The 25,941-nt window shown below is 43.7% G+C and overlaps 2 protein-coding genes across 4 annotated transcripts in view; one reads left to right on the top strand and one right to left on the bottom strand.

Annotated features, from left to right (window-relative positions):
- mGluR (metabotropic Glutamate Receptor) overlaps window positions 1–23,290 on the bottom strand; it is a 29,907-nt gene extending 6,617 nt beyond the window's left edge. Inside the window, exons 1-5 of the mRNA XM_086905617.1 lie at window positions 22,588–23,290; window positions 9,571–12,059; window positions 8,425–9,224; window positions 3,980–4,092; window positions 1,148–1,804 (exon numbers count right to left, since the gene is read on the bottom strand). Coding sequence (XP_086761743.1) covers window positions 1,148–1,804; window positions 3,980–4,092; window positions 8,425–9,224; window positions 9,571–10,127 — 2,127 coding nt within the window. The 5' untranslated portion in view covers window positions 10,128–12,059; window positions 22,588–23,290. The remainder of the gene's footprint in view (window positions 1–1,147; window positions 1,805–3,979; window positions 4,093–8,424; window positions 9,225–9,570; window positions 12,060–22,587) is intronic.
- Window positions 1–25,941, top strand: part of Lap1 (leucine rich repeat containing protein 7 lap1) — a 50,528-nt gene that overhangs the window by 21,241 nt on the left and 3,346 nt on the right. Inside the window, exon 12 of one of the 3 annotated variants that reach the window (XR_015291408.1) lies at window positions 18,108–18,212. The exons of the other annotated variants lie outside the window; for them this stretch is intronic. The gene's annotated coding sequence lies outside the window, so the exon portion shown is untranslated. Of the gene's footprint in view, window positions 1–18,107; window positions 18,213–25,941 lie in introns of those variants that run through there. 3 annotated transcript variants of the gene reach the window in all.

The raw sequence follows: 25,941 nt of genomic DNA, 5'->3' as shown, positions 1-25,941 counted from the left end.
ATTCCCCGATTTTTTCAAATCCCTATACAGCACGCAATTCCACGCGATTACATCGTGGAAAATTCACTATTATAATTTCTTCAATTTTCCTAGGTCCATGAAACACTTGATCACAAATTCCCCGATTTTTCCAAATCCCTATACAGCACGCAATTCCACGCGATTACATCGTGGAAAATCCACTATCACAATTTCTTCAATTTTCCTAAATCGTCCATTCCAAATTCCATAAAACACACTCGATCACAAATTCTCCGACTTTTTCAAATTCTCATATACTACGCAATTCCATTACACCGTGGAAAATCGATTAATTACAATTTCTTCAATTTTCCCAAGTTAGATAAATTCCAACGAAACGCTCGATCACAAATTCCCCGATTTTTCTAAATCCCTATACAGCACGCAATTCCACGCGATTACATCGTGGAAAATCCACTATCACAATTTCTTCAATTTTCCTAACTCATCCATTCCAAATTCCATGAAACACTCGATCACAAATTCTCCGACTTTTTCAAATTCTCATACACTACGCAATTCCATTACACCGTGGAAAATCGATTAATTACAATTTCTTCAATTTTCCCAAGTTAGATAAATTCCAACGAAACGCTCGATCACAAATTCCCCGATTTTTCTAAATCCCTATACAGCACGCAATTCCACGCAATTACATCGTGGAAAATCGATTAATTACAATTTTTTCAATTTTCCTAACTCATCCATTCCAAATTCCATGAAACACTCGATCACAAATTCTCCGACTTTTTCAAATTCTCATATATTACGCAATTCCATTACACCGTGGAAAATCGATTAATTACAATTTCTTCAATTTTCCCAAGTTAGATAAATTCCAACGAAACGCTCGATCACAAATTCCCCGATTTTTCTAAATCCCTATACAGCACGCAATTCCACGCAATTACATCGTGGAAAATCGACTATTACAATTTCTTCAATTTTCCTAAATCGTCCATTCCAAATTCCATGAAACACTCGATCACAAATTCTCCTATTTTCCCAATTCCCCGTACACCGCGCAATTCCAATTATATCATAGAAAATATTAGCCCGACTCGATCCCCTCCTATCATCCATTCCTAGTCGAACCAAAGGGTGAATTTCCAAATTTCCTGCTCACCTGTAACGCGATGAGGGCGGCCGCGATGCAGACCTGGGACGCGGGACTGATGTACCTCGGCCTGACCGCGGTCCTCGACGCCGAGTCGAAGATCCTCGCGATCCTGTTCGTCTTGGTCAACAGCGCCCCGTACACCGCGCTGAAACTCACCCCGACGCCGAACCTCTGCAGTATGCAGGTGACGGTGGTGGGCGTGGCCAGGAGGAGGAACGTGTTCAAGTAGCAGACGAGCACCCCCGCCAGCAGGATGATGGTCAGCTCGCGGCCGGACGCCCTCACCACCGGCGTGTCCCTGTGGTGGAACAGGAGGCACGCGACCGCCATAGTTGCCACGATCCCCAGGCACGAGATCACCGCGGGGGCGATCGCGAACGCGCTGTCCCACCTGATGTGATTTATGGCCAGCTGGTAGCAACCCCTCTTGTCTTCGTGCGGCCACTTGCCGGGCCCGCAGTCCATGCAGGTGTACTCGTCGTGCACGTACTCGTACTCCTCGCACTGGTCGCACACCCAGCAACAAGTGTCACCCTGTTGCTTCTTTATCATACCTGGCTCGCAGGGAAGCGAGCACGCGGAGATCGGTATGTCCTTGGTACCCCGCGCCCACACCAGCTCCTCGGTACGGATGTCCAGCGAGTTGAACCATTTGCCCACCACCTGAAAATATACACCACGTTATGTTATGTATATATATATTTTTTTTTCTCATCGAAGATGTCGAAGCCAACGGAATGAAGTCTTTAATTTTGTAGGAATTTTGATTCGAGGGAAATTTTTGAACTGTGAATCTCTGTTTGAACAGTGGGAGGAACGATCTTTAATAACAGGATTTTTTTAATTTAAAAAAATGGTAATTTTTGAACTGTGAATTTCGTGAATCAAAGAACCGATTTTTAATTACGTAGGATGAAGATTTTTTTGGACGAATGATCTTTTGTTAATTTTATTATTATTATTATTATTATTATTATTATTATTATTATTAATTCAAGAATCAAAAAGCAAAACGAATTTTTAAATCCACGAATCTTTGCTCCTCTCTCTCTCTCTCTCTCTCTCTCTCTCTCTCTCTCTCTCTCTCTCTCTGTTTTCTAAATCTTTTATCTCGTCCCAATTTTCAATAATTTTATCTTCGAACTCGGTAAAATTTGAGAATCACCGTGAATCCGTGAAAAATCCGTGTCACGGATCACGTTTCACGCATCGATCACGGTGGAAATTGTAGAATTTTCGGGAGGCGGAGGATGATGGTAGCTTGTTACGAGGACGGGCGTTGATCGACGTTGAAATTTCGGGTTGAAGTCTATTGGACGGGGCGGTCGAGTGGACGCTCGAAACGAGATACCGCGATTTCAATTCCGAGCACTCTGTTCTAACTCTGCTCTGCCGACAGAAACAAGTACAAAATTCGCAAAAAAGAATTCATTCCCCCGGGGAAGAAATTTTTTTCATTCTAACCTAAAAAAAAATATATATATATATACACGATATACCGTTTCTTTTCTTCGTTATTATTATTATTTTTTTTTTCCAGAAAATATTTCCTCCGTTGCATCTCTCGTCGTTTAAATATATATCCCACTTTGATAATCAGAGATATATGCACAAACGTCGTGCATATCTCTTTTTCTTTTTTTCCCTATACAAGTAATCCGTACTAGTGTCAAAGTTGGGCACTAATTAAAAAGTAACTAGTTAAAAAAGTATAATGTTACCTTTATAACTTTAAAATTTTTTTCGTTCCAACCTAAAAATATATTCATATATACGATATACCATTTCTTTTCTTCGTTATTGTTTTTTTTTTTTCTCCCCCAGAAAATATTCATCCAACAAAACTCGTCGTTGGATCCTTGTCGTTCAGATACACTTCTCTTTCTTTTTTCCCCTATGCGAAACTAAACTCCGCAACGATGTCAAAGTTGGTCATTAAAAAGTAACTAGTTAAAAATAAAGTTATCTTTATAAAATATTATTCGTATCTGTTACATTACGTTGATTCGTATGTTTAACAATTATTCGCTATTATTATTGTGTTACGTTTTAAAGTATTTCAACTATTAAATTTTCTCCATCGAATAAAACTCGCGCTCCTTGACCATTCAAAGTGAGAGAATGAGAGAGACAGACAGAGAGAGAGAGAGAGTTATATTTCATCCTAGATAAATAAGCGTCCATGTTGGTAGAAGAGGGAAGGTCACGTTGCAATTTATGCTCGTCGCTTTATCGTTCGAAACACGAGCCTGGCGATTTACGATCTTTATCCAAAAAATAGTCGTTAATTTTGAACGCAAGGGGAAAATTTCCTTTCGAATTTATAATTGTTCAAATTTATTCCTTCGATATATTCTCCGAAGGATGGATGGAGAGGAATTTTCAACGATTCGAAACTTCTTTCGAAGAAGAAGAAAAAGAAGAAAAATCTAATCTAATCTCTAAGTGGAGGAGGAAATTAATCGTAAAGCGGTTTAACAATCCCGAAGGAATACGATAAAGCACGTTTAAAAACGAATCGCACAGAAGATGAAATTCAATCGTGCCAACCGTAATTCCCCAACGGAGAGCCAACGGGATTATTACAATTTATAGCAGTTCTTCACACCAGCCCTCAAACTTCCTCCAACTATAATTCTCTCTCTTCCTCTTCCTCTCCCTCTCTCTCTTTCTCTCTCTCTCTCACCTCCCTCGTTCAAATGCACCAATAATAATAAGAAGAAGATTCTTCTCGATATCTCCCCTCGAATCTTTGGTCGGCTGAGAGAGAAAAAAAAGATAAAAAAAAAAAAAAAAAAAAAAGAAAAGAAGAAAAAGAGCGCGCGCTCTCTCACTTGCCTGATATTGGTACCCGTTGGTGCCGTTGTGCTCCGATTTCCGGAAGTTGAGGATCTCGTATCGCGCCAACCCGTCTCCGTGCTCGTCGAACTTCACCTCGCTTCCCGCCGTGTCTGGAACAATTTCGAACTTTCGTATTTCAAGAAAAATGGAGGGGAGAAGTTACGATTTCAAGTTTGAAAAAATAAAATGACAATCAATAAATAGTTTGCTCCACCAGTTTCTCGCATAACCTCGACCATTTTGCAATTATTATCAATTATTATTATTATTATCACGATTTTAACCTTTTTCTCTCGTATGTCGCCATTAGTCGCCATCCTGTATTATTTACATTAGTAAATATATGTATAGTATAACTACATTCTAGGGACTTTTGTTATTGTTGATTGGTAACCTTAAATATAGATACGAGCGCAGAGTTAAATTATCGAAGCGTGGTTATTTAGGAAGTTCGGGTTTACTCGTAACTTGATTGGAACAGACCAGCATCCTCGTTCTACTGTCATAATTGTTTCATTGTAGGAGAGCGGGATTTGTCTCGAGTTGATCGTCTAAGATGATCGATGCTTCTGAATAGAAAGAGGTTCAGGCTGTGAATTCCCTCTCCAGAATTGTTTATCGTTGCCCGCTAAGTTGTTCTACACTGGATCTCTCCATCGTTCAAGGCCAAGATCGATATATATATATATATATATATAATCTTGGCCACTTCCATTTTGTTGCATGGAAAAATCGTTTCGTTAGAGATTTAACACAGTTTTTTTAATTATCGGCTGCTACGCGTCTGCCCTATATCGGACAACTCGATAACCGATTAAAATTATATTCTCTCTTCGAGTTTTCAACACGATTCGTCCGTCCTCGATTTTTTATTACGTTGCGCCAGGAACGAAGGAAGGGGAGGAAAATTTTATTTCGATCAATTCAGCTTCGTTAACGATCTCGACGATTCGAAATCGAAATCGAGATCGAATTTTCGAGATCGAGTATTCTGCGAATAGAGAGAGAGAGAGAGAGAGAGAGAGAGAGAGAGAGAGAGAGAGAGAGAGAAAATAGAAGGATTAAAAATTTTTTCATCCTCGAAAGGTATCCAAGAAAATTTTTCAAGCGAATTAAAGTGTATGTAACGCTTTGTGCAATTTTTTATCACGTACGGAACGGAGGCAATCAGCCGCTGAAACGCCTAATCCATTCCTTCATTAGCGAATCGTAATGCATCAGATTAGGTGGGATATATAGCGTTTATTCATCGTCGAAGCGAACCGTTTTTACGCAGTTATGCACATTCGATACGAAGAATCTTTCGATTCCTCTTTAATTTTATCGTACAATTACGACGGATACGTTTCACTTTTGGGAGAGACGAAGAAAGGAAGATCGTCGAGGATATTTTTCTTTTATCTTTGACCTTAGTTTTTTTTCGTGTTTACACGCGAACGAAACTTTGCAGATACGTTTTACGACGAGTTTTTATGGGTGTTTATTTGACGGTATAAAAGAAAAATGTTTCCCAAACGAATGAAACGAACGTAAAACGATATCTCATCTTTTTCAAGCAAATAAAATAAATCGGCTGATCATTTCTCATTCGGTGAAAAAATATCATCACGATCGTAATAGAAATTGTGTAAAATAATCCAGGCTTAATAATCATCGCCAATTATCGCGATTAGGAAAAGATCGAAGCGTGATCCCCTTTGATCCCCTTGAAACGAACGAGCATTGAGGAGGAAGAGAAATAAAAAAATTTCGTTTCTCGATCTGCGGTTGGATCGGTAAGGAAGAAACCTTTCGAAACCTTTATTTCCCTCGCGGCTCGGATTTCATGGAAATCGCAGCACACACGATGCACATACGAGTCGAATCGATAACGCGGCCGCCACCGATTCGATTCGTGAGATATCGTGGAGAAAGGAAGGGGGGAGGAGCGTCGTTGTTATTATGCATCGATTAAAAAGGGGGAGAATAGAGTTTTCGCGCGCCGATTTTTTTGGAAAATCGTCCCTGGAAAAAACGCAGCTTCTCGCGTCGATCTCGCGAAGAAACAGGGAAGGAAAAAGAAGAAATTGGGATTGCCAAAAATTTTCGCCGTATATCGAAGAAGAAGAAGAAGAAGAAGAAATTTTATACACACACATATATATATTTTTGGATATACGTTGATCGATTTCACGAAGGAAGACGAGAGAAAGTGAAAAATAAAGGGGGCGAGGAGGGGGGCTCGATCCAACTAACGTATTCGTCACGCATTCGCGTCTGATAAACGGAGGGGAGAGGAAAAAAAAAAAAAAAAAAAGAAAGAAAGAAAGAAAAAAAACAATGGCCTTGGACTGCACATTCAGGATCGATACAGCACGATCCCCCTGTGATACTACCACCACCCCCCACCTTTCTCTCTCTCCCCCTTTCTCTCCACCTGTCTATCATCCAACTGTCAACCTCCTCTTCGTCGTCGGATCTCCCTCCTCTCCTCAACCCTTTCCCTCCTCCCCGATTTCACTTCTCTCTCTCTCTCTCTCTCTCTCTCTCTCCTCCCCCTCTCTCCTCCCCCCTCTCTCTGAAAGAAAGAAGAAAAAAAAAAATCTCGTGAACCGCGACGAACAAAAATTGCGCCCTTCTCCCCTCCCCCCTCGTTCCCCTCCCCCTCTCGCTCGGCCACGCTGAGAATTCGTTCCATTCGGGTAGAGATCCGCCCGATTCGGGGGAAAATGCATCGACCTCGGGGGAAATGCTTGGAATGGCTCGCCTCCGCGAACCATTCGGCCTTTCACGGCTGTTCACGTGATTAGAGGGGGAGGGAGGAAACGATACAATTTGTCACGGTAGGTTGCAAAGGTATACGTGCATGGTGATCAATGTGGTGAAAGCGAATCGTGTGAAAGCGTGCAATTTTTGTTTCGACTAAAATTTAGGCTGATAATTTATTTATCATCGAATTAAAGTTTAGGATTTTTTTTTTTTTTGAATGTCATTCAAAAAAAAAAAAAAAGATCGACACAATACACGATAAGCCTGAATTCGAATTTTTTGATTAAACGATTTTGATGAAGAACGAATGGGCATGTTTGAGGATACATCTAGTGACTTTTTTTTTTTTTTTTTTAGCTTGAAAACAATTTCCAACGACACATTCGCACGAATTTCTGCGCTGCGTTCAACAGATGATTGGATGATCCCATTTTCGACTCGTTGCTATATATAATAAAAGTATTTTCAAAAAATTCTTAAAAATACAGACAGGTTTCTTGTTATTCTAGCGTAACGTAATTATTTCTCGAAAATCGAAAACTCGAAAATTCGGCGCGTTGATATTTCCCTCGCGTTGTGCATGCATCGCACGAGAAAAGCCTCTAGAATCGCAAATTCTAATATCACCCCTCCTCCTCCTCCTCGTCCCCCTTCCCCTCCTCCGCCCAAAGTAAAACTCAATCAAGCGCGAAATACCGAGAGATGAAAACAGCATCGACTCCTCCCCCCCTCCCCCTCCTCCCCTCTCCCCACGAATTATCCCTCGTTCTCAAAGAGCAGCCACGAGCGGTTAAGCTATGCAGCTGGCCCGTGAAATTTCATATCGGATTCTCTCACACCTCCCCCACCCCAATGTCAATGCCTTCCTTGCGCCTTCGTTGCACCTTTTTTTTTTTTTTTTCTCTTCTTCCTCTTCCTCTTTTTGTCGTTCCATATTATTATTATTATTCCCTCGCCCTCGCTTCTCACAAAAGCGCGCGTATGTGTTCGTGTGCGTGCGCGCGCGCCACGCGAATCGCGCCCGCGTTTATTGCTCGGGCAAAGGAGGGGAGAGAAGGTGCAGGGGGCAGGATTAAAGGACAAATATTCGAATATTCGAATTCCTCCCGCGTTCCATTGCTCCCACACACTACACCACGTTATGCTAGTGTAGCATACTGCCTTACACTACACTATGCTACACTACACGTCACACTACACTACACTATAGAACATTACACTACACTGTGCCACATTACGCTACACTATATTGCACTACATTGTGCTACATTACGCTACACTACACTATACTACACTATGCTACACTACCTTATACTACTCTACACTATAGTACACTACACTACACTATAGTACACTACACTACACTACACTACACTACACTACACGACACTACACTACACTACACTACACTACACTACACTACACTACACTACACTACGCTACGCTACGCTACACTACACTACACTACACTACACTACACTACACTACACTACACTACACCACACTACACTACACTACACTACACTACACTACACTACACTACACTACGCCACATTAAGCTACACTACACTATGCTGCATTAAACTACACTATACTACACTATCCTACGCTACGCTACACTACGTTATACTATATTGCACTATACTATACAGTGCCACTATGCTAGATTATGCTACAGTACACAAAATTCTCACCTGTGAAGGAGACGTTGAGGAGGTAATTCCTGTAGAACACGCCACGGTCGTAGTTGGCCATGGAGGGGCAGAGGCCCTCGAGTTTGGAGCACACGTCTCTCTGAAGGTTGTGGAGGGCCAGCGCGAACGCGTACACCGCGTCCACCACGAATTGGACCTTGGACTCTTGCTCGTAACCCCTCTCAGAGGTTAGTCTCAGGTTGGGGGGGCAGAAGAGGGTGGCGTTATCGGTCGGCGCGTTCCGTTCCTCTTTGAGGGGGCAGTCGAACACCTCCTCCCAGTACTCGCTGAACCAGGGGTTGCGGCGGTTGGTGTCGGGGGTGAGGGAGGCCATGTAGTCGTCGAAGCCGGGAATATTCTCGGACTGGAGCTCGACCGTGATGGCGCCCTCGGCCTCCTCCTCGAGGCCCTCGACGAGCTTGATCTGCCTGCCCCACCCGTCGCTGGCCAACCACTGGAAGGGTTGGCTCAGGTTCGACCTCCTCGCGGCCTCGAGGATCCCTCTCGCGTCCTCGGCCCGCGTGAACAGGACCACGGCACGCGCGTTCGCCTTCTTGCTCAACCGTTGGATTATGTCGTCGAACATGCGATCGTCGGCGGCGCTCGGCACTTTGACCGCCGCGGCTATGCACACGTTCCGCTCGGTCGCCTCCCTCGTGAACACCTCGATCCCGTATTCACCGTAGCTGCCCTCCGAGTACACGGTCGAGACGTAGGACCAGTTGGCGCTCTTCACCACGTCCACCAACGCGATCGATTGGAACGTGTCCGGCGGAACGGTCCTCGCGAAGTAGTCGAACCTGATCGTCGAACGATTTTAAACTCGATGAGAAGAGAAACTAGATTCGACGAATCTCTTTTTTAACTATCTCTAGTTTGAAAAATTTTGGGAAAAGTTTTTGAGTGTGGAGTTCGGCGAGGAAAACTGTTGCAAAGATGAGAAAAAAGATTATTGAATAACGAAGAGAAGAATTTTTTATTCGAATAACATCTGTTTTTCGTAAGAATGCAAAATTTGGTCGAAAATATCGCAACAATGTATCCTTGAAATCAATTCAACCAATTGGCACATCTCTGAAAATAATAAAAGACTGCCGCGAGAAGATAAATTTTGAAAAGAAAGAGAAAGTAGGAAGAAGAAATCACCTGGTCTTGTCGCTGAGCGCCTTGGCGGTTGAGGCGGGCGAGATCTGGGGTATGTGGAACAGCCTGAGAAGATTTGCAACCTGCAACGACACGGAGCTGTAAGAGCCCCCTATCACGCCGAATATCGGCCCGGCGCTCGCCGTCTTCTTCACCCTTGGCGCCGATCTGTCCGCGCACTCGAGCACGCTGATGTCCAGATTCGAGAGCGACGCCCTCACGAAGTGCAGGCTCTGGTTCAGGGCGTACGTGTCGCGGCCGCACGTGTCCAGGATGTGCACGCCTATGGTGATCCCGGGAAGTATCCCCTCGTCCCTGTTTATCTGGTCGACGGCGAACAGCATCGCCTCGAGCCGCTGCACGCCCCTGTTGTACACGTTCGGCCCGCACGAGGCGCCCCCCTTCTCGTGCACCGGGAACAAACCGCCCAGCACTATGTCCCCCGGAATCACCACCGACTCGCTCCTGCCCGGCTTCCACTGGCTGCCGCCGTACGTGGACAGCCGGTGGAGGGACACCAGCAGGACCAACATCCGGGCGAGGGACCGCTGATGGCTCATCTTTTCTCTCTCTCTCTCTCCTTCGTCTGTCTGTCCGTCTATCTGTCCTTCATCGATTCGATTTCTTTCATTTCCTTTCTCGGTTTGGAATTACACTCTGTCTCTCTGTTCGAGGAGATCCTACAAGATCTCTTCCCCGAGGAGGTTCGAGGAGAGCCTCTGGATCCTCCAAGATCTCTTTCTCTGTTCGAGGAGAGCCTCTTTTCCTAGGAGGTTCGAGGAGAGCCTAGATCTTCCAACGTCTCTTGAGGAGGTTCAAGGAGAGCCTCTGGATCTTTCTTTGTTCGAGGAGAGCCTCTGGATCCTCCAAGATTTCTTTCTCTGTTCGGGGAGAGCCTCTCTTTCTAGGAGGTTCGAGGAGAGCCTCTGGATCCTCCAAGATTTCTTTCTCTGTTCGAGGAGAGCCTATGGATCTTCCTTTGTTCGAGGAGAGCCTGGATCCAAGGTCTCTTACTAGGAGGTTCGAGGAGAGTCTCTGGATCTTCCTTTGTTCGAGGAGAACCTCTGGATCTTCCTTTGTTCGAGGAGAGCCTGGATCCAAAATCTCTTCCTAGGAGGTTCGAGGAGAGCCTCTGGATCTTCCAAGATCTCTTTCTTTATTTGAGGAGAGCCTCTCTTCCTAGGAGGTTCGAGGAGAGCCTTTGGATTCTCTTTTGTTCGAGGAGAACCTGGATCCAAGATCTCTTTCTAGGAGGTTCGAGGAGAACTTCTGGATCCTCCAAGATCTCTTTCTTTGTTCGGGGAGAGCCTCTGGATCTTCCTTTGTTCGAGGAGAGCCTGGATCCAAGATCTCTTCCTAGGAGGTTCGAGGAGAGCCTTTGGATCCTCTTTTGTTCGAGGAGAGCCTGGATTCAAGATCTCTTTCTAGGAGGTTCGAGGAGAGCCTAGATTTTCCAACGTCTCTTGAGCAGGTTCGAGGAGAGTCTCTGGATCTTCCTTTGTTCGAGGAGAACCTCTGGATCTTCCTTTGTTCGAGGAGAGCCTGGATCCAAGATCTCTTCCTAGGAGGTTCGAGGAGAGCCTCTGGATCCTCCAAGATTTCTTTCTCTGTTCGAGGAGAGCCTCTGGATCTTCCTTTGTTCGAGGAGAGCCTGGATCCAAGATCTCTTCCTAGGAGGTTCGAGGAGAGCCTTTGGATCTTCCTTTGTTCGAGGAGAGCCTGGATCCAAAATCTCTTTCTAGGAGGTTCGAGGAGAACCTCTGGATCCTCCAAGATCTCTTTCTCTGTTCGGGGAGAGCCTCTCTTGCCAGGAGGTTCGAGGAGAGCCTCTGGATCTTCCAAGATCTCTTTCTTTATTCGAGGAGAGCCTCTCTTTCTAGGAGGTTCGAGGACAGTCTGGATCTTCCAACGTCTCTTGAGGAGGTTCGAGGAGAGTCTCTCTTCTTATGAGGTTCGAGGAGAGCCTGGATCCAAGATCTCTTCCTAGGAGGTTCGAGGAGAGTCTGGATCCTCTAAGGTCTCTTTTGAGGAGGTTCGAGGAGTGCCTCTCTTCTTAGGAGATTCGAGGAGAGCCTGGATCTTCCAAGATTCCTTTTGAGAAGGTTCGAGGAGAGCCTGGATCTTGCAAGGTCTCTTCTGAGGAGGAAGTTGTTATTTGTCTCTTGGGTCTTTCTTTTTCTTTCTTTTTTTTTTTTTGGAAAGGAGTAGGTAGGGAGGAGGGGAGGGGGAGGGAGGAAGGGAGAGGGAGGGGAAGCGAGAAGGGGAAGATGGAAAGATTATCTGACGGTTTCCTTCGCCGGCTCGTTTCCCTCGAGGCCGCTCCCTTCGTTCGTCGTCGTCGTCGTTTCACCGGGCATCGTGGTCGTTCCTCTCCGTCCCTCGAGCATCCTTCTCCTTCCCCTCTTCTTCTCCCGCTCGGTGGCAGTTGTCACGGTCGGGTGAACGGCGAGGAGAGAACGTCGGTCTGTCCCCCCTTGCACGATCAGCCCTGCCTGGGGTGAGAGTGGGAGGTGTCAGCTTTAGCGGGTAGTTTGGACGGTGGGATTTTTGGACAGGATCGATTACGTTTCGATCCTTTTTTCAATGATCAAAGTGTCCAAGTAAAATTTAAGAAGGTTACGATCCATCGATCGATTCTTTCTATGATGGAAGTTTAAGATTAGGATTTTATGAAATTTGTTTGTATATTTGTAAAATTCTATAAGTTAAATTAAACTGTGATCCAATTTGATATTTTTGAAAAAATATGAGATTGAAAAAATTTTCTATGATAAAGAAAGACGCTTTGTCTTTGAGGAAAACAAGTTTCGTTTCAAATTTTTTCAAAATTTGGTTCGAAATTTCTTTTGTTTTAGATCTTCAATAATATCTCTTCGTCCTGTCTCAATAATTCTTCTTCTTTCTTCATTCGCAAAATTATTTCGTCTTTTTCTACGAAATTTAGCAACGTTAAAAAATTCACGATTTACTTGCGAATGTAAAAAAAAAAAAATTATAAAAGGCTCGTATTGCAAAGTTCTATAAATAATAAAACGTAATTAAAGTATGATGATGAAAAATGAAATTAGAAAAGTTTAAAGAAAAAAAAAAAAATATAAGAGATTATTCTATATATAATAAAGAAAAATACCGCTTGTTTGTGAAAAACAAGTTTCGTTTCCGAAATACCAAGTTAAATGAGAATTGAAGGAGGGCGAAATTTACGTCCAGCAAAAAAAAAAAGACTGGAAGCTCGACGAATTAATTGAAAACGTTACGTGCTATCTCCACGGGTAGGCGATCGAAAAAAAGAAAGAAAGAAAGAAAGAAACACGATACATTCGAACTTTTCCAACGAGAACTTTTCCTACGTACATCGAATGTCGAGGGAGAAGAGACGAAGAACTTTCGTAGCAGAAGCAAGTTTCCCAAGAAGCCTCGAGCTTCTTTCTCTCTTTTTCTCTCCTTCCCCCTCCCCCTCCTTAATCTCTCTGAATTCTGATCGCGACAGGAGGAGGAGGAGGACGATAAAAGTATTAATAAATCGACCAAGAAGTCGAACCTTCCCCCCCCTCTCCCCCCTCTTCGCCGGGGAAGGGGAAAAATTCCAAACAGATTTTTATCTAAAAACTTTCCTATCCAACTCTTTTTCCAGCGAAAAATTCTTCTTCTTCGTATATAAATAGAATTTATCGTAGACAGGTATTATATATTTATAGAATTTTTCTTTTTTTTTTTTTTTTATTCTCAAACCATCTTCCAAATTTTCATTCTTCAAATTTCTACTTCTACTTCCCCTTTCACCACCACCTTTGTTGCATAACAAAGTTTCAACAGTTTCGACTTTCGTTTGTATTTCCATCCTAGAGCAATTCTCTCCCCTCCCTCCCCCCTCCTAAATTCCCATTTCCATCCTTCCACGAGTCTCTCTCCATCCCTCGAGAGTTCCACTCCTCCTCCCAAACTAGGCTCTCGCCTTATCTCTCGCGAGACAATATGTCAACCATTCTTCTTCTTCTTCTTCTTCTTCTTCTTCTTAATCTACTTCATTTTTTTTTTTTTTTCTTTCTTTCGAAACCGATTTAATCAAATCGCTGTTCAGAACTGTGATCTACTTCTCTCTTTGCGAGGGAAAAAGCGCGGGAAAAGCGCGCCTGGGTCGAGCCTCGAGCAGAGGCGGAGAGAGAGAGAAAGCACTAGGCTCGTTAAATTCTCTCCAACTCGTACTCGTTGAGCGGACTTAATTTCACGGAACTCTAACAAGCCGCCGGGCCGTGGTTCCCTAAAGCCTTTAAAAATTCGAGAGCCCTCCGCCACTTTTCCCTCCTCCTCCTTCTTACCTCCTTACCACCGCCCAGATGGGAGGATCGTCGTCGATTCGAGTTGGCGCCCGTTTCCAACGATTGTTTCCACCTTCCCTTCTAAATTGTCTCGCCTCTTGGCTTTCCGCCTTGTTTCCTAACTGGGACTTTGAGCGCCAGCTCGAGCGCGTTTTAATCGTTCCACCGCTATTATTTCTAATTACACTGTACAATTCGTTTCCTCCCTTCCCCCTCTCCTCCTCCCTCTTATTCTATTTACACGCGATCACGCGTGGGAAAAAATGCGGATATGAGTAGAAGCGTTAAAAGTTTATCCATCTAGTGATTTTCTAGTGGGAATTTGAACGACGATATCCGATATATTCGTGTTTAAAGAATTATTCACTTTCTAATCACACTGTAATTCCTCTCTTCCCTTATTTTATTTATACGCGATTATGTTGGGAAAAATACGAATAGATGGGATGTGTAAAATCAATCGATCAATCGAAGTTTATCTATCTAGTGACTTTCTAGTAGAACTTTGAACAACGATATCCGATATGCTTATGTTTAAAGAATTATTCATTTTCTAATTACACTGTAATTCCTCCCTTCCCTTATTTTATTTATACGCGATTATATAGGGAAAAATGCAAATAGATGGGATATGTAAAAATCGTTTTCGAAGTTTATCTATCTAGTGACTTTCTAGTGGAAATTTGATCGACGATACTAAAGAATTATTCACTTTCTAATTACACTTTGTAATTCCTTTCCTCTCTTTATTTTATTTATTCCGCGCGATTACATGGAGAAAAAATGCGAATAGATGGGATATGTTAAAAGCGTTAAATCGTTTTAGAAGTTTACCCATCTAGTGATTTTCTAGTGGAAATTTGAACGACGATGTGATCCGACACACTTGTTCAAAGAATTATTCACTTTCGCGGGACTTCGAGTTTTCTTGTATAATAAGATCAAGCGCGACGAGTGGGGGAGGGCGGATAGAAGGAGGAGGAGGAAGAGGAGGAGGGGAGTAATTTAACGGTAAGAAAAGTTCAAGTACAAGTTCCATCGAGGTCGATCGCAGTCTGCCGGCGGCGGAAGGCTGGCATCATAAACGGGTGCACTTTAACCCACCACTCCCCCTCCCTTCCCCCCGTGGCGCCAGACTTTCCAGACGAATATTTCGCGTCCAGGGGAAGGAGAAGGAGGAAGCAACCTCGATCGACTCTTTTTTTATCCCGGTTACCCCCTTCTTGAAGCGACCCAATTATCCTTTCTTGCATTTTTTTACATCTTCTTTACATTTTGTCGAGGCAGATCTTCGACGTCGATTAAAAATTTATAAATATAACATTTATAACATTTATTCGTTAGATATATTATTATTATTATTATTATTATTATGTATCATCTTGAACGATTTATCCATTTTTGGATAATTCCTTCTACGTCCTCATTCAACGAAATTCTCTCGATTTGTTACCTTTTAACGAGCTTTTAACGAAATTTATAGATCGAATTAAATCCCTCCACTCTCCCGTTTTTCCCAAATTTCCCCAAAATTCGTATTCTTCGATCTCTCCTTTTTCGAATATTTTGAGAATATTTCTCGCAAAATTCTCTTTTTATCGAATCGTCATCACTGATTTTTAAATTTTAGAATAAAAAGGCAAGGGGGAGGGGGAGGATAATCGATAACTCTTTGCCCAAAAAGCAAAGAATCTCCTCTCTCTTCCTCTTCTTCCTCTCCTCTTTGTCAACCTTTCCGTTTCATTTCAAAGGGATCAAAAGAGGGAGGAACGCGGGTGTCCCCTTCCTCGGCGGAGGGGGAGGAGGGAGGCGCGCACGATCGAAAATTTGTCACGTCGCGGCACGGCCACGCGACAAATCCAACCAAGTAAATGGAGGTTTTATGCAAACCGGGGAGGAGGAGGGGGGGAGAGGCTTTCATTTCTCTTCTCACCGGCCAAGTGCCATCCTCTGTTTTCCACTCCTTCTCCTCCCTGCCCCCCCTCCCTTCTTCTGCTCTTTGTTAACGGCCCACTTCTGTCACGCGTGCGGGGCAAACAGGCGGCCACCTTCTCCAACCGCCACTGTTTCTTATCTATCGAGAAAGAACTTGGGAAGAACTTGGGAAGGGGAGAGCCATTTATCCGCCATATCTTATCCGTATACGGTGTGGAGCATCCTTATCAATCTTCGAGAGATTTCTTTTAGTCTTTTTTCTTTTTTTTTTTTTTTTTTTTTTTTTAGATTTTCAAACGTAAGTTACGCGTTGGATAATAATCGAAAGATAATAACGAACATATATAAATCTTTCAACAACAATTACAAGGGGAACCTTTTTTGTTCGATCTCGATCCGAGAACGAAACACAGAATTCTTAAACGTTCGTTTAATCGAGTCGTATACAATCGATACGAGCTCATCTTTTTTCAACCATTTAAGAAACTACGAACAATTATTACGAATTATTATATGCATATAACATAATATACACGTAACCAATTTCCAAGATATACGGATATACGGAAAGTAAATTCGAACTATCGAATATTTTCGCAAAATATTCGAGCACACGTAATTCACACGCTTCCCTATCTCGATCCACCTTTTTTTCCGTCCATCCTCCATCTCCATTTGCACACACCATTCGCCATGAAATCCATCGCCTTTCCATGGTGGAGAAAGTCTCTCTCTCTCTCTCTCTCCCCCCCCACTCTCTTTGCACACGAAGGCACGAATGTATTCTCGCACGCGTGAACGAACGCGTGGCTCCTTCCACAGGCTCGTTCCACGCTCGATGCACCGTCTTCTCGCGCGAAACCTCCACCTCCAGTCTCTCCTCCCCTCCCCTCGCCCCCCTCATTTCTCTTCTCCATCCGTCCTCCATCCCCTCCATCCCCGGCTTTAAATAAAAAGGGGGGTATATCTCTCTACTCTCCCGTTTAGAGTATCGACCGACCGTAGGTGCAGCTACCGTAACCACTCTGGATATTTACCCGGAGCTTTCCAGCTCCCTCCTCCTCCTCCTCCATCCGATATTCGCGCCTATCCCGCCCTTTCGATTTCCACCTCCATCCCCTCCTCCTCCTCCTATTTTCTTCCCCTCCCTCCCCCCGCTTATTAATTGCCGAATTCCGGCCGAGTTTTTTGGAGGGGGAGGGGAGGGGGGAGAGATTGTGAATTAATTTTTTTTTTTTTTTTTTTTTTTTTTTTTTCTTTTGAGAAGGAATTATTTCTTATTCCTTCCTCTGATTCTTCTTCGAATTTGATTGGTTGAATTTAAAGACGCGACGCGAGTGGAGAGTTTGGGTTAAATTTAAATTTACAAGGGGAAAATATATATATATATATATGATTTGGAAGGAATGTTATTTATAATTGTAGATTAATATTGATTAAAGTAATTATAAAATTTGTTTAAAAACTGAGATTGGATGTGTTGTGAATCATTAAAGAAACGATTAAATGATTAAAATCGTTAAAATTAAGTAATAAAAAGGCAGCTTTTTAAAAAAATATACTTTCGATTTGTTTCGAGACGAATCGTTCTATTTTCCTCAAATCGTTAAATAATTCGAGAAGATCCGGTTCTTGGAATCTCGGATATCGGGAAAAATGTGGGAGATTTCCGCCTCCCCCTGCATTTTCGAGAGCGATCCTGCGTGAAAAAGTGGCAGGAGAATCAACTTGCGTCAATTAATCGATCGTACTCGAGATACTCGAAACGACTCGAAAAATAGTCGATATTTTCTAAAGCGTTGTAAAAAAAAGGGGGGGGGGATGAGAGAAGATACTCTTGAGTCGAAATAAACAATTTTCGACTACTTTTCTTAAAAAGTTTCGTTAAATCTTCATTTTCGAATTATTAATTAACTCGACTTGAAAACAAAAAAAAAAAAAAGAAGAAGGAAGAAGATACTTTTCCACTCGAAAAATATTAATATTTTCCCGACGATTCGACGATCCTTTCGACCCGCGTTATATATAATTTGCACTCGCGAATTCGGACGCGGCTGAAAATTTAATTTCATCAGTTTATCGATCTTCTTCGACTCGGCGACTTGGTAATTTTGGAATTGCCAAGTTTGCGCGTACATCGTACATCAATTATCGATCCAACGTGTAATTTTAGAATCGCCGGATCGGCCTTCCATCCTCCCAAGGATGGCCATTTTCAGACGGCCAACACCCGAACCAATTAGCGCCCGCGATTAATACTTATTTCGATCCATTATATTCTTCTAGGTTAGGTTCTTCATTATATTCCATTAACTATTTCCCACCGTCACACGTTGCTTCCCACGCCGGGGGAGGAGAAGAGCGCGAGTGGCGCGTGGAGGAAAGATCTCTCCCCTCCCCTCCCCTCCCCATCCTCCCGCGAGAAGCAATCACGAGGATCGTTTGGAAAACGTTGGAGGCTCGTATTCGACGAATCCTATCCTCCTGTCGTGTACGACGTGAACGTGTATGCGGGTGCATCACCAGTTTGCCGGGCAATCACGGGCAGGAAGTTGGCCGCAAAATTATTAGTCCGAAAACCGGATACACAGGCACGATATATATGGAGAACGGGTTGTCGAGTTGGAGGACGAGTTTTTCGGGGGAAAAACAGGGAGGAGAAAAAATTATTCGAAAGTCGTTTCGTCGGAGTTTGGCCTCGATCGAACGCAAAGTGGATCCAACGTAAATTTTTTTTCCCCTTTTCATTCCGATGCATTTTGTTTCCACAAAATTCCCTAGAAAATTCCCTAAATTACGATTCGAACCTTCCGCGAATGGTTAGAATGGAATCTAATCGTTAATTTGTTTATCTTTAACATCGAGGAAACGTTATCCAACAATTCCCTAGAAATTTCTCTAAATCTTACGATTGGACGTGGATCTGTCGTGAATTGTAGGCATGTTAGAGATTGTCGGAAAGAAGTTGGTGAAGAAGGGAAAATAAAAAATATTTTTTATTTATAAGAATATCGATTGCCTATTATTCTGAAAATCAAATTCCCTAGGTAGGCCGATAATTTTGACCTGTTGAACAAGTCCGCATTGGGCCCTCTGCGATGGTTAGAATGGAATCTGGTTAATTTGTTTATCTTTAACATCGAGGAAACGTTATCCAACAATTCCCTAGAAATTTCCCTAAATTGGATTTATCGTTTATTTGTTGTTTAAATTGTTGTTAGAGATATCGATTGGAATTTAGAAAATAATTTAACGCGAGAAATTAGAAAAATTTGGTTAATTTGCGCGCATATCGGAATCCCTATTCCCATCAAATTCCCTAGGGTTAAACAAATCTGCTCGTAGTTAGAATGGAATCTGGTTACTGGTTAATTTGCGTTTACCTTTAACATGAAGGAAATATTATCCAACGGTTGAAGCACGAGTTACGATCCTACGTAAGCATAAAAATAATTCGAAATTTAAAATATCCCTAAATTTACGGACGTTTCTCGCAGAGCTGAAAGGATCGAGGAAGAATAATTCTTATCTCTCTCTTTCTCTCTTTTTGAAAGTTTTCAAACTAAAATTCCTCTCCTGTTGGTTAACAATAATCCCATTTCGTGGTCTCTTTTTCTTCCACTTACTCCCCTTTATCCCCTCGGTCGAATTAGTTTCCTTCGAGAGATAGTTGGAAACGAAACGGGGAGCATTGTTGCGCCGCACAAAGCATTGTTTCCCCAAAATTCTCAGATTCTTCCGCGGAAACGAATTTACCAAAGCGAGAAGGGAAAAATTCGCGCGAATCTCCCCCGGCATAGCAACCTGCCCGAATTTTTCTCCACGGTTGTTCGCCCGATTTTTTCCCTTTTTTCCCCCTCCCCCTTTTCTCTGTCCTCTCCGTTCCACAAATCCACTCGAAAAATCGAATCGAAAATCGAAAAGAAAAAAAATACTTTTCGGTAGTATCGATCGCGTTCTCGTGGAAAAATCGATTTTCCCTAGGGAAAAATTCCCTAGGGAAGAGGCGCAGAGAAATATATATAGTCGAATTTTGAAGAGATCGTTCGGATTGACAACCTTCGAGACTCGCGCACCGTTGGAATCTGTATCACATCGAATATAGTAAAATCTAGTTTCCCCTAGATTTCATATTAAATTCGATTTAAATTCGTCCGTTCGATCAGATCAGCCAGTCGATCAGAAAGCGAACGAGATGAAGAGACACAGAGAGAGAGAGAGAGAGAAATTACGCTAAAAAAAATAGCGTATAAACTTTCCCTCCTCCTCCTCCTCTCATCCTCGTCGATTAAAGAGGGTGTTACACACTTACAACGACAAAACTCGATCCGTTTTCCTCGAAGCTAGAACCGTGAAAGTGGTATTCCTCTTCTCCTCCCCCCCTCCACGCTCTCACTCCTCCCCCTCCCTCCCTCCTTCCTCCCAGCCTCGTTTTCGCTCTTAGTTCCGCCGCCCTTCCCGCGCCACGACCACGACCTCTTCGAAACTCATCGCTACACGCGCAACACTTCGCCAAATGAGTTCTAATTCATGCCACGCTCCCCCTCCTTCCTTCCTCTCCCTCCCCCTGCGATCTTTCTTTGAAGTCCTCGATCGAGTCGACTACCACCAGCACCACCACCACCACTCTCCGCTCGACGAGGAATAAATTTATTTATTTTAAATATATGAATAATAAATGAATAATCTATTTCGCAAAATTTATGTATCGATTTATAAAAAAGTAAAACTAAAATAAAACTAAAATCATCCCGCCTTCTTCCACGTTGTCGATTTTAACTCGTCGTTTGTTATCCCACATTTTATTATTATAAATACATTTACAATATTTACAATAGCGTTACATTCTCTTGTTACAATTTTGTTTTCTTTTAGTTTCTGCTTGAATGTGTGTGTGTGTATATATATAAAATAAAATAAATAAATAAAAGATATATATATATATATATATGTATATGTAATATATACACATATCATATACATTTTTCATTGATTAAGGGATTGATTGAGATGCAGACAAAATTTATGCATTTTTTCAAATTTTTTTACCAAAAAGACAAGTTAACTCGTAATATATTCCCAGAAAAGTGTTTTCAAACCGATTGGTAACCTTTTTAAATATAAATACGAAGGATTAATTCGTCTCTCCCTCCTTTTAAACAACACATACACACACATACATATATATATATATATATATATTCCCGGAAAAGGAAGATGACAACGTAAGGGAATGAAAAAGGCGTTAAAAATTCCTTAATTAATAATAATTTGCATGATCTTGCTCTCTCTTCCCTTCCTTTCTTTTCGTTCGTTCTAGCTTTTTTAGATTCCGATTCCAGGAGAACGTGGAGAGCTTGACTTTTCCTTCCCCTCCTACGATCGAAGAACGGAGATCAGAGATCAAGAGAGGTACGAGTAACGACGGATCTACCCCCCGAATGAATCGATAGCCTGTGTTCTCCGACCTTGGGCGCCTCGATCGACCACCTCTCGCGCGACAATCGTCCGTGCAATCGTCTCCTCCTCTGGCTGGCGGCGCGCGACAGAATCCAATCCCTGCCTCCCCCCCCCTCAGGACCGCCCTCGGCAAATTTCGCTCCTTCCTTCTGACACACATTCGGCCCCGGCTATCGCGTGTCCGCGAGCAACAAAAACAAATCAATATCCCCCTCCCCCTCCTCCACCGCCCGCGGACACTTATTTCGCCCCCTTTTCTCCTTTTCGGCCGGGATTACTCTTTTCCTTTTTTTTTTTTTTTTTCTTTTTTTTTCTATTCCATTTTCCTCGGACACTTTCACCTCCTCCTCCCTCCCCTCCTCTTCCTTCCTCCTCCTCTTTCGATCATTCGTTCGAAGAGGGAAGATCTCCTCCTCGAGACTCGTCCCAGAGTCGATATTATTATTATTATTATTATTATTATTATTATTATTATCAGGTGAATTTTTTATTGCTTACGTTTCGAGAGATGAAGAGGAAAATTGGATTCCATTTGGGACGAGGACGATCGAGTTCGAGATTTTCAAGTTGGGGTTGGAGGATCATCGAACAGATCGTAAACAGTGTTCGATCATTTCATTCTCGTCGAATTTTGTGAATATCGAGATCTTTCTCCTCCTCCTCCTCCTCCTCCTCCTCCCCCCCTCTCGAGTCGAATATTGCGGCTCGATTTCGATTTCACCCGTCGCTGGAGAGGAACGAAGAATAAAATAGAATATCCCCCTCCTCTCTCTCCTCCCCCCCTTCTCTCCCTCCCTCCCCAAATCTTCTCTAGACGACAACGACTCGTTCAAAAGCGTTCCAAGCGTGAGAAAATTGCCGGCAAATAAAGGATCCCTCCCCATCCCCACCTCCCTCCGTTTCATTAATTCGGGGGAAAAAACGCGGTGGCAACACGCAGTCGGCGACGACGACGCCCGAGATCCTCCTCCTCCTCCTCCTCGTCCCGTATCCGTTGGCGAGAATAATCAGCAAACCCCGGACCAGCAAATACCGCGTGCAAATATCGCGTGCGTATCGAATCGATAATACGTTCGTGGCGGGACCGGACTCCGTTCACCGCCCCTGTGAACGAGTGGACTCGATCTCTCGTGGGGAGGAAAATCGAGTTGAGAAAAATCGAGGGGAGAACGAGAAGAAGAGAGAGAGAGAGAGGGAGCACGATCGAACATCTTGCCCTTGACGCAACCTTTTTCTTTATCTTTCGCAAAGAGAGAGAGAGAGAGAGAGAGAGAGAGACTCCTCCCCCCACTCCTCCGCTACTCACCACCATTCGGACGATCCTCGAATATATCCCTCGAGAGGATCCACGACGATCCTCCGGTCGATCCTCCTCCTCCTCCTCCTCCTCCTCCTCCTCCACTCCTCCCTCGCGATTCTTCGAGCCGAGCACTCGTACTCCCCTCCCCCGGTGATCGATTCGCCGACCACCCCTCGCACGTGTACCTCGACGCGCACCACAAGCCTCGATCCCGAAGATCGAGCGGTGCGGCCACCACCAGGCTTTACGTTTATCGCACACACCGAGAATCGAACTCGCACCACACTCGATCCCGGACCCGTCTCGCCCGTCGTCTCGAGGCGGAACGAGCGGAGGAAGGAAGCGGCGGGACGATCCCACCGACGGCTCGATTATTCGACCAGCTGATATTAGGCGTGGAGGGATGAACCGGGTGATCGAGGGGGGGATGAACGGTGTCCTTGGCTCCGGGAGCTCTCTCCCCGGTCGGCTGTTAAAACCGACTAACTCATCCGGATCGTCGTCGTGTCGAAAATGATGACGGGGATGACGCTCGCTGACGGGGGTTGTTTGGCAACATGACGTTGGGCGAGAAGCGACTACGCGTCTGTGGTTGCCGCCACAGCACGACTGGCCGGCCGGCCCGACCACCCTCCGCTTCGTATCTCCTTTCCTTCCGCCCTCCTCTCTTCGCGCGCGCGCGCTCTCTCTCTCTCTCTCCACCCTCGCTTCTCCCCCGCCGCGCGACGAGTCGAGCCGCTATTACCGTTTTTCGCTCCTCCTCCTCTTTCCCCTCTCCCCTCCTCCTCCGCGCGATCGTCGAATCTCCCGCCAACTTTTCGATTTTCCGCGTGGCTCCTTTCCTCTCCTCTCCTCTCCTTTCTAGAAGAAGTTTCTCCGGCTCGTTCCCATCCTATGAATATGTAAATATATAGACGATTATCTCGAAGGGAATGGATGGGGAAAGCGTTGTCCGTTGTCGATCGAGTGGAAAAGAGGTGGTGATGAGATTTGTTGCTTTTCGAAGGGAAAAAAGAAAGAGAGAAAGAAAGGAAGGAAGGAAGGAAGGAAGGAAGAAAGAAAGAAAGGAAGGAAAAGGATTCGCTTACTTTGCGAACGGATCATAATTGGAACGGTGTTTGTGGATGGTCGGCGACACGGCCGAGTCACGTGCTCCTGGAAATATTATAGTATACGGTGTACAGTGTTGTCGCATTCGCGAACGAGCAACGACATCGATCCATAGAGGGGAGGGGAGTCCCGAGGAATTGGAGAATTTGGCCGTGGTGGAAATTTTAAAAAAAGAATCGGCCAGCGTGCACGTGTCGTGAAAACTGCGAACGAACCAATCCAATCCGTGTTCTCCAAACGGGTGACCGAGTTATTTTTACCAACGATTCTTCGTGTCGCGAGAAAAATGGTGGAAAGAAAGAGAGAGCGGTGGAAATTCACAGTTGGTATATACACATAAACGGTAGCTCGGTGAAAAATCTTCTCGCGTGCTCGATGCGAGGACGCGCGAGGCTGGAAATCGGATGGATCGAATTTCCGTGTGGAAATGGCCACTTTTCGTTTTCGAGGAGCATTAAACAGAATTGGAGGCAAACCTTTTTCTCCTCGAAGAATCCGTTTACCATTCGTTTGTTCGTCGTTCCGATTGTCCATTGATTCCGATTTAAAGGGAGAACGATGGAAGAGCGAAGGTAACGAGTGTCTTGATGTTTGCACGTTTTTTAAGATGGGAGGACAAGAACGGTTATATATACGATTCTGTCCTCGCTCGTGCCTTCCGGCCCGTTTGAACAGCCGTGTTACACGTCATACGTCGTCGAGAGAAACGTCGTGTCGTCTGTCCAGGATTTACTCTTGTCCCGGGATAAACTGCGCTGGAAGGAGGAATAATAATATGTTTAAACGCGTTAAAATGTCTGGCAACGACGATACGATAACGATCACGACGATGCGATTTAATTATTAAAAACGAAATCCTTCGACTGGGTCGGACTAATTCGCCGGATATTCTGCGTATCCAGTTTCCGCGATGGGATTTCGTTGCAATCTTCTCAAACGACGCGAAGATTAGCAACGAAATTATTATTAGATTTGGAGGGAGGGGGGAGCGAGAGAAATAATAATATTCTTCGCGAGAAGCGAAACAGATTTTTTCGCGTAAAAAATCTTGAAATAAAAGTGAGGTTAGGTAGGCTAAAGTATAAAGATAAGAAGAAGATTATTATATTTCAATGATACGTTATTAATATTTTATTGAAATTTAGAATAATTTGATAACGTTATTTTTACCTCAAAGATAAATGACTATATATATATATATATATATATCTACAGTTTCACGGTCGATATTAGATTTTCATTCTTGCGGAACAAATTCGCCGAGTTTCGTTTCGCCTGCCTCGTTTCCGCAAACTTTGCCAATCTTTCACGGTCCCTTTACGCGAGAGCAGTTTTTCACTTCGTCTTTTGAACGCGCGCCCATAAACAGCTGCGTCAGAGTATTAATCAATCGTCCATCCGCGACTCGACGAATTTCACAGTTTGTTTTAACTTACCGTGCAATAATTCGTACGTATTCTTCTTGATCGTTAAAATCACGTATTTCGCGACCGATTTATTTTCCTTTCTCGCTTTTTCTCTACTTCGCTCGTGACCGTTCGCTAGGCGGTAATTTCCAGTTTTCTACTCATCAAGAATAATGAAAACTTGCATTAATTGTACATATGAGTACATATTGTTCCAGCATTTTGACCGTATTTTCCAATTTTTTCGACATTTCGCAAAACGTAAACAATATTTGTTCTCAAATATTTCAAACAGAGGAATAAATGTTTCCGTAAATGATTAGAGACACGGATCGAGAGCCACAGATCGAGATATAAAGATTTTGTAATCGAAAATCGATCTATTCGTTCCGATTCGAACTAATAATATCGTGTTTACGTTTACACATTTCAACGTGTTCGGTGCATATTCGTCTTTGAGATAACAGATATATATAGAGCCCTGATTAATGAATCTCTCTCTGTACCCAAAGAGAATTATCGCGATCTTCATGAATTGAGCGATTTCGAGTTAAAATCCTGTAATTTCCACCTCGAATCGATACCGCGTTTCGAGTATCGACTTTCCTTCCGTCGATCCTCGGGTTCGATCGATGTGCCACAAGATGGCGGATCGATCGCTAGTAAACGACCGTGACTCCATCAAACTGTCGCCCCTCTCCCAACCCTCTATTCACTCTATACAGTTCGTCCGATACCGTGGCAGAAAGGATCTTAAGGGAGTGAAGCGTGACTCGTTAATGTCCTTATTCACCGTTGTGCACCGTGATTACGTCGGTCCGTCGATATTCTTGCATGACCTAAT

This window comes from Apis florea, unplaced genomic scaffold (assembly GCF_048593485.1).
Source record: "Apis florea isolate Af1SG1 unplaced genomic scaffold, ASM4859348v1 contig_2411_pilon, whole genome shotgun sequence".
NCBI classification, from domain to species: Eukaryota; Metazoa; Arthropoda; class Insecta; order Hymenoptera; family Apidae; genus Apis; species Apis florea.
This window is presented reverse-complemented; position numbering and strand designations above follow the sequence as displayed.